General features: G+C 38.1%; 1 protein-coding gene across 1 annotated transcript in view; it reads left to right on the top strand.

Moving 5' to 3' along the window:
• The window catches only part of usp33 (ubiquitin specific peptidase 33), a 66,026-nt gene that overhangs the window by 33,180 nt on the left and 18,227 nt on the right, over nucleotides 1-14,619 (top strand). The window contains exons 9-15 of the mRNA XM_039736040.1: nucleotides 955-1,378; nucleotides 4,631-4,771; nucleotides 10,422-10,534; nucleotides 10,951-11,123; nucleotides 11,229-11,299; nucleotides 11,592-11,625; nucleotides 13,130-13,175. Coding sequence (XP_039591974.1) covers nucleotides 955-1,378; nucleotides 4,631-4,771; nucleotides 10,422-10,534; nucleotides 10,951-11,123; nucleotides 11,229-11,299; nucleotides 11,592-11,625; nucleotides 13,130-13,175 — 1,002 coding nt within the window. The remainder of the gene's footprint in view (nucleotides 1-954; nucleotides 1,379-4,630; nucleotides 4,772-10,421; nucleotides 10,535-10,950; nucleotides 11,124-11,228; nucleotides 11,300-11,591; nucleotides 11,626-13,129; nucleotides 13,176-14,619) is intronic.

The following is a 14,619-nucleotide window of genomic DNA, read 5'->3' as shown; positions in this document are numbered from 1 at the left end:
ATATGGCTGCTGTTCAGAGTTAAAGTGCTAAAATTTTCAAACCCTTCTGTTAAAGTTTTAGACTTTCACTGTCAGATTTTACAATATTTGTTTAAACTTGCTCTAGTAAAAAAAAAATGTGTTTTGTAGTATAAAGTGAAAATTATTTTGGTAGTGATGCATATTTTGCTTCTGTAGCTGCTTCTCTTTTCAGGTTTCTTAGTCATATCCCCACTGATGTACTTGTTTCAGTATCTGTATTTGTCGATGCTATATCAATCACAAAGTACTGTCCAAAACTAATTTCCTTTCTTCATGATCAAGATTGGTTTATTTCCTTCCGTCTGCATAAATCAATTGCAAACAAATGGTCATACTCCTTGATTCTTTCAGTTTTTTGTGTGACAGAGAATTGTGCTCTCTGCTGGTGTGAAAAAACAAAAATATAGAAAGTACAGGAAGTGATTTAAATTATCTAGCTAGCACTTCATTTGTCCCCAAGAGGAAATTTGGCTTATTACTGAAGCTCAATTAATTAAATAAATGTTTTGACTAAAAACAAACCCATTATAACAGCTGGTAGATATCATCTGTGCAGAGTCAACGTGATGTACTGTATATTGGCACAATTAAACTTTCCAAGATCAAACCCTGGTACTCGTGTATCCAATTCAAAAATGCTGGATAAGTGAGAAATAAAATCCATGTGGACATGAAGAGAATATTCAACCTTCATACAGACAATGGCCAAGTCAGTATTCACCACTGCACCATTCTGCTATAAACATTACTGTTGGCATTTTAAATAACTCTGTATATCATCTAATTTTGACAAGTAACAACTCAACTAGGACTTTTAAATCTTCCTCATTAGTTGTAATTTCTACCTTCAGACCCCACATTATGTAGTGATATCAACTTTTTATGCTTCTTTTCACTTGCTAAATCAAGCTTTTCATATTTTATTTGCTTCAGGATTCTCAAGAGTTTCTTCGCTGTCTAATGGACCAGCTTCATGAAGAGCTAAAAGAGACAATTGTTGAGCCTGATGATGGACCCCAAACCATCAGCATGGACGATAACATGGAAGAAGACAAGAGCCAGTCTGACAATGACTTCCAGTCTTGTGAGTCCTGCAGTAGTAGTGACAAGGCAGAAAGTGAAACTAATGTTAAACAACATTCAGGTGAAGTGCCTGAAGCAGAAATGCTTATCTCAGATGACATAAACAACCAGTTGCATGGCAAAGACTGGCAGAAAGAGAAGAATCTTATAAATAAGCTATACCGAGTCTGTTCTTCAGAGGATCTTGATAAGGATATCGACACAGCAATGGAGTCTTCACCAATTATTGGCAACCAAGGTGCTGTCAAGGTACAGATACAAAGCAGGCGGTCAGGTAAATTGATTGGATTGTCAATATATAGGAATTTAACCATATATTTCATATATTGATTTTTGTTTAATATTCTGTAAGTAAGATATAAAAGATGGAGTAAAAAGTACATTTTAAATTATAAATATGACCATAGAATAGTGGCACATTAACTGACAGGACATTTTCATGTTCCTCTACAAACCCTGCATTACCGTTACTACCAGAAGGCAGCACATACCAAAAATTGTGTCATTTGGCAATTACTATCATCCAGACTGTGATAATTAAATCAACAGCAGGCACTTTATTTTTATTTAAAACATGTGAAACACTTTTTAATTGTAGCATTTGAGTAAGTTTGTTAATAGGCTTCAGTTTTACTCCTGAGTTTTTGGTGGGCTATTTATTAGTATATTAATGTTTCATTGTTCAGTGTGGAATACAGTATATATCTAGGCCATGTTTAGAATGTAGATGGTTGGCAGCTAGCATTTTTATGATGTCTGAAAGTCTTCAAAAGCAAAAAAGTATTCTGTTTCTGCTTTATCTTAAAACATCTTTAAAAATTACTTTCCAATACAGGACAATAAACATGCATAATACAGGGTGTCCCAAAAAAAGTATACACACTTCGAATGATGAAAGGTTTATTAAGAAAACACTGCAACTGGTGCCATTTATTTGAACTTGCTGCAGAAATCTGTCAAGTTTAACTAAATGGCACCAGTGGCAGTGTTGTCTTAATAAACTTTTTATTTATAAATATTTATTCAAATGTGTATACATTTTTTGGGAATCCCAGTATATAGACCCTAATTCCCAAGAACAGCTTAACTGATTCTGTTATCCAATTTGACTTGATCAGTGAAAAGTATAAAGTTCAACAGTTTCCCTATTACCACTCTTAGATTGTTGGTTTGTTACAATATAGTCTAAAAATAAGAAATGAGTCAGGGTTGTTCTTCTGTTGCAGTACCTTAGCTTCTATAGCCTTATTCAGATGGGATTAGTTTTGTACCAAGAGCCCTCTATAATTTCAGTCCCATCCGAATTGCTCATGTTAGTAACTTTTTACAGACTGTGCATTCATGTCTCAGTAAAGATTATGGAGGCTAATACCTTCTATAAAAAGTCAGTAAAAACTAACCCCAGATTAAACTAATCCCATTAAATCAACATGTCTGTAAAACTGTCATTTGAGCGATTTGGATGGGACTAAAATTAGAGATGTCCTCCAGGAATAATTAGTTTACCTTGTGCCTGTAGTGGAAAAAAGACCAGCCAATACTCCTTGTTGTGCGTGCTGAATAACGGGGTGAGGTATTCCCTCAGCGGTCTGATGGAAGCTGTTGTGCACAAGTTATACTGAAATGTGAGTGGGAAGGGGGGTCCTCCCTTTGGAGGTTTCAATGTACATGTTATTGTTTTAAATAAGGATTGCTAATGTGGTCTGAACTGACAGTGCACACCGGTACTCATACATTTACCATCACTACTCATAAGGCTTTGGTTTGGAGGACTCAGGATTGGGTCACTGCGTTTTGCAGATGATGTTGTCCTGTTTGCTTCATCAGGCCGTGATCTTCAGCTCTCTGGTTCGCAGCTGAGTGTGAAGCGGCTGGAATGGGAATCAGCACCTCCAAATCCAAGACCGTAGTCCTCAGCCGAAAAATGGTGGAGTGCCCTCTCTGGGTTGGTAGTGAGATCCTGCCCCAAGTGGAAGAGTTCAAGTATCTCGGGGTCTTGTTCATGAGTGAGGGAAGAATGGAGCGTGACATCAACAGTCGGATCAGTGCAGCGTCCACAGTGATGTGGGCTCTGCATTGGTCTGTCGTGGTGAAAAAAGGAGCTGAGCCGTAAGGCAAACCTCCCAATTTACCCGTCGATCTATGTTCCTACCTTCACCTATGGTCATGAGCTATGGGTAGTGACCGAAAGAACGAGATTGCGAATACAAGCGGCTGAAATGAGTTTCCTCCGCTGGGTGTCTGGGCTTTCCCTTAAAGATAAGGTGGGAAGCTCAGTCATCCATGAGGGGCTCAGAGTAGACCCGCTGCTCCTCCGCATCAAGAGGAGTCAGATGAGGTGGCTCGGGCATCTGATCAGGATGCCTCCCGGTCGGCTCCCTGGTGAGGTGTTCCGGGCACGTCCAACTGGGAAGAGGCCCCGGGGAAGACCCAGGACACGCTGGAGGGACTATGTCTCCCGGCTGGCCTGGGAACGCCTTGGGATTTTCCCAGAAGAGCTAGAAGAAGTGGCCGGGGAGAGGGAAGTCTGGGCCTCTCTGCTCAAGCTGCTGCCCCCGTGACCCGACCTCGGATAAGCGGAAGAGGATGGATGGATGGATGGATACTTATAAGGGGAATGGGAAAATGGCAGTGCATACTGGCCCTTTTCAAGCACTGACTTTACCCAACTCTTTTGGTGTAAAACTAATCCAGTCCGAATAAGGCTCAAGTCACATTATTAGCTGCTAGAATTGTCTCCAGTTCTCTAGAACCTTCTGCTGGAAAAAATAGATTTGGCAAATGGTTCAACAGCTTTTTTAACCTGGAATTCTTAGTTTTTCATAAAAAAAGGTAAAAATTACACAACATGCAAAACTGAAGAGGGATCTTTAGTTCAGGAGTATTATGAATACAGAGTATGCAGTCTGTGATTCATAGTGGCATGTCTTTTATAGCTGGAGTTGCTTGACTGTGTTGTGTCTAAAATGTTCGTGCTGCACCATAAGATGTCCATCATGCTACATATTCTGCTGCAGCTTCTGGAGTGCAGAAGTCAGATTGTGTCTGCCTCAGTTAATGGTCAGCATTTTTAGTGTGCACCATTTGCAGTCCAGAAGCATTTGGTTTACAAGACCACATCAAAATATATTAAAGAACCAGCACTCTTGACCCTCAGAATCAGATGCCAAGACGGGGAACATAGGACCATGCCACTGTATTTTAAATCCCACCAGACTAAGTATTGTTTGGGACATTTGAAAAAAGATTTGACTTCTCTTTATCCTGCATATGCTATTGCTAGTATCTACGTAACTCCTGGCAACGCCTTTCATCTGCTGCTAGTGTGTTTGTGTATGGAAATTTGACTGTGTGCCCCTCTGGACTCCAGCATGCCTGTAACTTTGAAATGAAAGGCCAGCTGACTCAAGAGAGCCACAAAGGCCATTTTAATGTGAGGTCTGTCTGTTGTTTTTGGATACCTAACAAGTTGTTCTAAACTGTAGGTTCTTTGTCTTTAACCGTATAATATTACTATTGTTAATAGAATGTTACCCGGATGTAAGTGGGAACAGTACCTCAAGGCCTCATAGTCCTATACCTGCTGAAGGGACCAACTCTAAACTGTCCAGTAGTCCTCCAAAGTCTGCATCCATGTGGCCTAGCATTGTTTCGTCACACAAGAAAGGTAGGCTTCCTTCATTACTTTGTAATATTTTTCCATTTTATTCAAAAAACAATAGAAATGAAAAACATGATTTTCTCATTGTCATCCACATTAACGTAATATCCAAGCTTATCTAAGCTATGACTGCTCTTTATTTTTTCCAAGTGAAAGTACAAAAATAACAGTGAAAAGTACAACATTTCTGAAATTTAAGAAACTTTAATATCCCACTTATACACAATCCCTTTCTTGAAATAACACTAATGTCATTTATAATCCTTATTCATTTAGACTTTAAAATTCAGTCCAATTTTTATTTTTATTTTTAATATAGTATCCTTAACTGAAACTAAGCCAGTCACAAAGCCTGTCCAGGTAGCATTGACTGCAAAGCAGCAACCCTAGACGAGGGTATGTTCACATACACATTCACTGTCCATCATTTTGACACGTCGGTTGCCCGCAGTTGGCATTAGCTCCAGGAATCTGGTACATTCATAGACATAAACAGAGAATGGGCTGGACAATGAGAACACAGACACGAACACACCTCCAGAGTTGGTACAGAGTGATTAGTGCTTTTATTTTCAGACAATAAAATGTCTGTTATAAATAAATAATTTTCAAATACCATAAATAAATCTAAAACCAGGTTAAAAGTGAATAAAATTGTTAGGATCTGTCCCTTTTAAGACACATCACAACCATTTGCGCTTCCTTCTAAGCTATGTCCATGCTGCTCGCCCACGTAGTCAGCTCAGCAGCAGCAAAACACCTTCTGACAAGCACATTCTGCCATTTCTCTGGCTTGTGTCCCCACCGTCATCCGGGTTATTCCATGTCAGATCATCACGCTTTTGGACCTCGTCGTCACAGCTTTTAATAAAACTTGACATGCTGATTTGATGATGTTAGTAAACCTTGGAACTGAAATTGCTTGTGTCATAGATCAATATTATGGGAGATTTAAATTAAGAAAGTTTGAACTTATTGTGGGGGAGGGGGGTTGGGGGGGCTATGACTTTAACTGACTTCTTAACCTACTCAAAGCATCATGATGCTCCAACATTGATGGACTAAAAGCCAGATGTCTACATGACCATCATCATCAAGTCATTTATGTTAGGTAGATTGCCCAGAGGGGACTGGGCAGTCTAATGGTCTGGAATCCCTACAGATTTTATTTTTTCTCCAGCCGCCTGGAGGTTTTTTGTTTTTCTGTCCGCCCTGGCCATTGGACCTTACTTTTATTCTATGTTAATTAATGTTGACTTATTTTATTTTCTTACTGTGTCTTTTATTCTTCTTTTCTTTATTATGTAAAGCACTTTGAGCTACTTTTTTTTGTATGAAAATGTGCTATATAAATAAATGTTGTTGTTGTTGTTATTCTTCTTTCGGCTGCTCCCGCTATATCTCCCTAAACCCTAAATGTAAGTTGCACAGGAATGGTTCTCATATCGTTTTAAAATTACCATATTATGAGTGAATATAATATTATAAATTGAATAACAAAAAAATCTCTATTTTAAAATTGGTCAATTTTTTACTAAATCTAGCTTATAATGTCATGAACATCTCCAGAAAATGTGGTCTTCGTTTTTTGAGTCGTTTACTGAGCTATCATCGCTATATACAGTATATAAAATCCAACGTTCCTTACCTCCGCTTCGCTAGTGAACAAGAGAACTAATTAATAGATTTAGGTTGGGTTTTTTTCTATAATGCGCTTGAACATTCCGGTTAGTTTCGCAACTTTTCTTATTGCGCTAAGAATCATAGTTCGTTTGTAGGAGCAATATATTCGTGCTAATCCGAGACAGAGGCTACTTGCCGAGGGAAGGGGAATCGTGACATCAGGAGTAGGGAGCCGGGCAGGACTCTCCTCTCTGTCCTATTTCACTACTACGCGGGTGGAGCTGAGGTAAACGGCTAGTTACTTATAAGTGGTATCACATGACTTCATACCACAAATGGGACTTTTTCATAGCGGTCATATTGACATGAAATAGTATTGCAACCATAGGTGTAAGTAATGATATGATGGTGAGAGGAAACTTATTCAAAAGAGACTTGTGCTTTGCAACCTTCTATAGGCTTTTGAACACTTCAAAGAGAAGCATCTAGATTTCAAAATCGCATTCTTTAACATTTTCTGAACTACGACCCAGACAGTGTGTTCTTGCTGAATCCAGCAGCACACATTGTGTATTTGTGTGTACAAAACATCTAAACATGAAACTTATGTTTGACAGAGTACCTTTGGACATCATTTCAAATGGAGATAATGCACTATTGCGACTGCTTTAGAGCAATACAGTGCAACCCTCCAACCATCAGATGTTTCCTCCAGGATTGCTCAGAGTGTCCAGGAACAACTAATCTCCTTATTAAACTAGAGGACTATATAGAAAAACGGCATGATTGACAATGTGGTGTATAATCAGTGGACATCAACTGATTGATCTAGGCTTGAGACAAAGAGACAGTTAGCTGTTGAATTCCTAGAGTCTGTCTTGGGTAGTCTTCAAAAAGTTCTGTGTTATGACTTTATTGCAAAACAGCAGAGTCCATTTTTCCAACAAACTCGTGAGTCTGTTCAACCAGGAACATTCAGTTGTGGCAGATTTTGTGGAGAATTACAGTCTTGTAGTTCAGGATTCCATTCAGTTATTTCACTGGAACAATCTTCGGGCAATAATGCATACTTTTGTGTGCTACCATCAAGGAGAAGAGAAACAGGAGAAAGTCAGCTTTGCTGTCAGAAAGTCACCTTTATTGTCATCTCAGACTGCAACACACATGACACTGTTGCTGTTCACCTTTTTCAGAAACTGCTTATTAAATTCCTTGATGAGACCTATGGGCATCCAAAGAAGATGATCACTGATCGGATGGTTGCACTGCTCAGTATAAAAACTTGAAAAATTTCATCACCTTGTGCCATCATGAGGTGAATTTTGGTATACCTGCAGAATGCCACTTCTTTATAATATCACATGGCAAAGGCCCATGTGATGGAGTGGGAGGACAGTTAAACGCCTTACTGCAACAAGCTAGTCTACAACGACTCATTGATGGGTAGATTCTAACTCCACTCCAGCTGTTTGAATTTGTCGAGTCTAGTATCAGGAATATCCACTGATATCCAATTTGTCACAACAGAGATGTACCAACTTGAAGCTGAATACCTGATGAAGAGATTCCAATTACCAAGAAAATTCCAGGTACTCCGAAACTCCATGGCTTTCATCTGTTGTCAGCTGACAAAGTGGATGTCAAACTCTTTTCTGCATAAATGGAAAGAAGGATTAAAAGGGTTTGCACACTTAGGGAATCACTTTAATTTTCAAGTATAAAAGGTTATGTTGTGGTTGCATATGATGATAACTGGAGGCTAGAATGTGTTGAAGAAACTATGCCAAGCAATGGAAAGTTGAGACTGAACTTTTTACATGCTCATGGACCATCTCCATCGTACTCATTCCCATACCATCCTGATACACTTGTCATGGATCATCAGGATGTGATTTTAGTAGTTGAACCTGTGATGGCAACAGGACAGACATACACATTTTCAAGCAGAGACACAATTACAACATCAAAGGCCCTGATGGAGCATAAATTAAGAGTGTAGCCATTGTTTTATGTTCTTACATTGCCACCATACCGTTCAAACAGTACAGCTTGTATGTAACTTATCCATGATTCCACCAAAGCTGAATTTCGTTCCTCACTTTAGTGGTCTAAGAGTCCATCTAGTTTTGGTTAATTTTTTGTGTTAGTTTTTAAGGTGCATGTGGAGAGGCTTGATCTATATTTTCTAAAAACATACAATGAAAGAGTGCATGATTTAGTAGGCCTATGTTTCTCAAGAAATCACAAGTGTCAACTGAAGAGAAAAACTATTAGTTTTGTGATTTTACCATTAATTCTATTTTGTTTTAGTTACTTTGGAATTATTGTTTTTTTATTCATTATTAATTGTAATTTTTATATTTATTTCAATTAAAGTGAAGTTTTCACTGCTATTTCTGGCTTTAGTCTTAGTTTTCATGAACACTAATAACCCTGTACCATTCACTGACCACTAATTGCTATTCAGCAGCATTTTGAGGAATTGTGGTTTTGATACACACTTCAGATAAGTAGTGATATCTCAGCAACGACTCAAAAACCAAAGACCAAATTTTCTGGAGATGTTCAAGACATTATAAGTAGCTTTAGTAATAAAAATGGACCAATTTTAAACTATAGTTTCAGTATCGTTTAGTAATATTTAGTTTTTAATTTTAATCACTCAACATGGTATGTTTTTATTTTGGGTATGGTATAGTAGTTACACAAAATACAGAGTTGAAAAGAGCTTTATAACAATATGGGGACTATTTCTGTGCAAGTTATATTTAGGTAGATATAGCCAGTCAAAGTCATAATCCAGCACCCAAAAACAAGTTCAAACTTTGTTAGCTTAAATCTCCCTTACTACTGATCCAATACATGTGCAATTTCAGTTCCATAGGTTACTCATGTGACCAAATCAGCATGCCACGTTTTGTTAAAATCTGTGACAATGAGGTCCAAAAGTATGATGGTTTGTCATGGAATTACCCATCCATTGGCATTCAGCATGGACACTGAAAGCCCTGTTTCCTTCTTCTGCCTCTGTCCCTTGGCGTCCATGGTTTTTACTGGAACGTTTTTTCCCTCCTTCTCCTTGGGCTGTCAGCAAGAGTGACCCTGCCCCACGAGTGCTGTTTGGTCACTCTGCCTGTGGCCATCACTGACTGCTTGCCTCCACTTTGCAGCTGACCAAATCAAGCAACCAGCTCACATCAATATCAAGTACCCAGCAGCCGCACCCATGGAACCTGAGACACACTGATTTTATTTTAAAAAAATATGCACACTACCACAGACACAATCACACCTGGTTGATTAACCTAGCAGATATCCTCAGTACCTGATGAAAAACCCTTACAGACTAAAGGGAAAAAGTCTACACAGACAGTGACCAGGCTGGAGATGTAAGGGAACAGCATTAACCATTGCAGAGGTGATCAAAACGCAAAATAACACCAACAACAATCAGTTTATAAATGGAAAAGGTAAACCTAAAAGAACTGAGATAGTAATGATGGATATAGAAAAGGAAATCAGATAAGATAGACCCTCAATCTGGTGCAAAATGAGACTTGAAGACAAAGGAGATGCATAGTCATTATTTGAAGTAAAACCTGGTGTGACCTAGGCTAGGACCTCCATGTTCATCTCAGAATGAACTAACAAGAAGTGATTAAGAGTGAAAGTTTTCAAAACTGGAAAATTACCCTTGTCTCCTTCTGAATATAATGTTATAAACCCTAAATTAACATGCAGAGATAGTTTGCTTACTAAGAAGGAAAGAAAGATCAACAAAAACAAACCATGTAAATTTCTAAGCTGGTTGACATACCAGTCTGTGTCAAAATCTGTAGAAAACCATGCGAAACCCCAACAGACCACCACCCCGCAAATACACAGCTATTGGGACAAAGTGCAGTTGGTGAAAAAGCCATAAGGTTAAAGAAGGAGTTTGGTTCTCTGGATGCTTATTATCTACTCATTTTTTGTAGACAGTATGAATCTTTTTATGTATTCATCAGTTATGCATTTTGTGTTTGTTTTACAGTGGCACCTTTACTCTCTCAAAAGATGAAAATGCAGAAGAAATACCGAAGTGTGATTTCTGATATTTTTGATGGCACTATTGTCAGTTCAGTTCAGTGCTTGACCTGTGATCGGGTGGGTATATGTAGTTAATAACGATGATATTTAAGTGCAGATTATCCATTTATTTAACTTGGAGGTCATAACTGGATCAGTTTGATTTATATTATATTGAAATGTATTCATTTGCATTGTAAAGCATTATATTAAATACTGAGAGAACTAATTAAAGCTGTCATTGGCTAGACAGTTGAGGTAAGAGTGGTAAATAGTTCAGTTCTGGGTGACACTGCTTTTGATTTTTTTTTAATGTTTGCTGTTCTTGCACATTTATTTTGTTTTGTAGTTACAAGCTCGATACCAAAATTAATCCACAGAATGATTCATTTAATAATAATACATTCTTCAGTTTGAAGTTCCATAAATGTTGTGCTGTATCCTGTAATAAGAAGTCCTGCTACATGATGTGCTCATTTGACTATATTTTTCAGGTGTCAGTCACCTTGGAAACCTTTCAGGACATCTCGCTACCTATCCCAGGTAAAGAGGACCTGGCCAAGCTACATTCTTCAACTCACCAGACATCCCTAGTGAAAGCAGGGTCTTGTGGAGAAGCCTATGCCCCACAGGGATGGATTGCATTTGTGATGGAATATATTAAAAGGTGTGTAGACTGTGCTGGAAAATCATTCACATAATCCTAGTTGTGTTGGACACATTCCTGTTTTGCAAAAATAACTTGCCTGTTTTGTTTTTTCCTGTATGTCAGCTGGTTTTGGGGGCCCGTAGTAACTTTGCAAGACTGCTTGGCTGCATTTTTTGCGAGAGATGAACTCAAGGGTGAGTTGAATCTTACTTAAGTCTCTAGACTAAGCCATAGAGTACGAGAAGTGTTTCCTTGGATTCTGAATAACGTATGAAAAATGTATTGGAAGAAGAAAACATGACAAACATGTGCTAATTAAACATTTTAAGATGACTGGTATGTAATGTTGTTTCAGTAGATACCTTGAAAATATTTTATCAGCTGTAAGGAGAAAAATGTAAATCACATAATTTTTCCATGGGTATAACTCTGGTCACCAAAAACATGTATCTAATCTTTAAATTATTTTTCCTGTTCTCTCCGTAGGGGATAATATGTACAGCTGTGAAAAGTGCAAGAAGTAAGTAGGGTAATACTTTTGGTTTACTCCTAACATGAAAAGTTCTGTTACATCTCTTTGATTGAGACTTGTCATTTGCAGAGATTCCCCACATGGTTTAGGCGATTTATGGTGTTGCCGCCTGTTTTGTGAGGGGGTGCAGGTGGCTTACTAGCCAGCAGCACAGTCAGTCTAAACCACGCACATTATTATAGTCAAATGTTGATAAATGATCAAATTCTACAATCTCCCCAGAATGCAGTGGGAACTGATCACTTGTGCAGGGGAACATACTTATATATGTTGTGGCTGTTTAGATAATCAAGTATTGAGAGGGGAATCCTCTTGTAGTTGTTAGACAGGATGATGTATTGAGAAAGTGACTTCCCAAGTCAATGCCCAGGTTGAAGCCAGGCTGCTCTTTATGCTGAACAATAAAATGCTTAATTGAAACTACTTCTTAAGAGCAGTGATACATTTACAAAGAAACAGTTATAACAGTTATGACCATCAGCAGTCGAATACATTATTACTTATACAGGGTGTCCCAAAAAATACACTAAAAATATTCAGTTCTCCGTGTCAGGATCATCTTCATTGAGGGCGTGGACTGATGTTAGATTAAAATATTACCAATGGGTGCACTTCAAAATGCAATGTATGCTTGATTTGAAAATACCTCTCTCACAGGCCATTTGCCGAACAGAAGAGATCAGAGATTTTTGGGACACCCCATAGTGTACATAACCACAGTACCAGTTGTTCAGAAAAAAAGTTCAAGCAAGGTGCTTCTTGTTACTGCTCATCGAGTTCTGTAGGTTGCATTGTTGCCTTTTGATTTGGTCATATTTTGCCTTCTGTTGCACATTTGAAACTGCTCTGATAAATGATTGTCACATTCTGCATTTTTCTGCAACTCTAATTTAATTTCAAAATAAAAACCAAGTTAATTGAATAATAATGATCTGTATACTTAATTTACAAGGAAAACGTGTTTGCTAGAAGACCTGATCTATGTCAAATGCAATAAAAGATGTTAACTGTTAAAGTTGGAAAGGTCAGAATATCATGTACAGCAGGTTTGTCCTTGTTTACTGCTGAATGAATGTTTCTGTCGGCAGTGAAACTGCTGATGCCTTATTTTTTTGCAGTAATAGATTCCAACAAAGTCACAGTGGTACATTTGTTATAGGAAACATACTCACTCCAGCTATGTTGAGTCTTTGTTCCTATTAATAATTGGTTTCCATGGTTGTTTCTGAGGTCAAGTAATTTCTTTACATTCCACAGGATAATTATTAGCTTTAGAGTGTGACTGAATCGCCCCTACCAAGGCTAATCAGTCACTAGTTAGGGAGGGCTGTGCTGCTGTTTTACCATGAAGTAATACTCCGTATGTGTAATTCATGTCTGTAGAAGCTTTGGAGTTTATATCCTATTAAAGCATTAATTAAATAATAGAGCATTGTGCAAAGTGCTGAAATATTGTAACTGTATTCAATGATATTTTTCTTCCTTATCACAGGTTAAGAAATGGTGTAAAATTCTGCAAAGTACAGAGTCTTCCAGAGGTAAATATTGACAGCTATTTTGACACGACTTTAAAACTTTATAATTACCATTTGGCTTTCTGACCTAGGGCTCATGTCATCCGACAGATCTCAGAGTTCTTCTGTTGTGTTATGGCACAACAGGGGCTCTACAGAGCTGTCATGAGAGGAAGCCTGACAGTTCTTGATGTGTTTTCTGAGCAGCATTGGAAAGAGGCTCCATACTAAAAACACTGTAAACTAAAGATGAATCTATTGGTTTCCTATTACAGTTCTTTCAGGTCAGGTGCTGCGTCAGTATGGTCTCATTTTAAGTGGGCTTTTTATTTTTATTCTTTTTCGGCTTGTATTAGTATCCCATCCAGAACCGGTGCTCACTGCCGACAGAGTAGGCCTGTGTCCTCATTCATTAAATCAAAATCCATCTGGGGCCCCAGCAAAAGGTTTCAAAGATTTAGAAGGATTTTCCATTGTCAGATGTTTATCTCATTAGCTCTGTATAGACTCCCCCAAATGCGCATTCTCATAGCATCCATCCACTGTATACTGTGTAAAGCCAGCCTGAGTAGGAGCAACAGGCAAAAATCAGAAACATACAAATTTTACAAATATAACACTTCATTCTTGGAGTGCTGCCACTATTAATTATTAGTCATTTAACAGTACATATTTAAAAGTAAATATAATTATTTATGGTTCAAAAGAATAACAGATCTAGTGGATCCCTTTTCTAGAGTTATCTCATACTTGGCCCACACTGTCTTCTTCAACTTTTACTGTTCTCACTAACCCATTGAATTCTTGTCCCTGCCAGTAGTTTGTCATCCTTGAGCTAAATCGCCTGTTTGCTGCACTTTTTGTCCTCTGCCTGCATGTAACTTTCTCCATACCTTTTTTGCTAAACTCTTGGTTAAATGCACAAAATTAACAACATTCCTAGTTTTCCCTTGTAACCTTGTATAGTATAGCTGTAGTCCTAGCCACACAGCATATTCACTTAAAAGCTACATCTTATTTAAAATAAAATACACAAATTTAATATTTGGAGTCATATTTCATAAACTAAAAAATTTCCAATTTTCAAACATCATTATAATTTTTTAACAACTAGCCAACCCAGGCACCATGCCGCATAATCAGGCTGGTTTTTAATGATTTTAAGCACAGGAGAAAATTAACATTTGAAAAATCGGTAATGTAATACATCAGCAAGAAAAGCAACATTGTAACAATGCATGGAACGAACCAACACACAATCGTCTGTGACTGAAAACTGGCAGACCGCCATCGCTCATGTGCCCACCTCCAACTCATCACTTGAGTCGTTGTCGTCTTTGCACAGTCCAGATGCACCTGTGACTCACGTAGACTTTCCATGTTCCTGCAGGAACATCTAAGAAGACGCATATTTGTCGCGGACGCGAATTGCTGTATGTAGCGTGTAAAACAGTTTGCTATGGTGCAC

The sequence above is a fragment of the Polypterus senegalus genome, chromosome 14 (genome assembly GCF_016835505.1).
Source record: "Polypterus senegalus isolate Bchr_013 chromosome 14, ASM1683550v1, whole genome shotgun sequence".
NCBI lineage: Eukaryota > Metazoa > Chordata > Cladistia > Polypteriformes > Polypteridae > Polypterus > Polypterus senegalus.
Note: the sequence above shows the minus strand (reverse complement) of the source record. Positions and strands in the feature narration are given on the sequence as shown.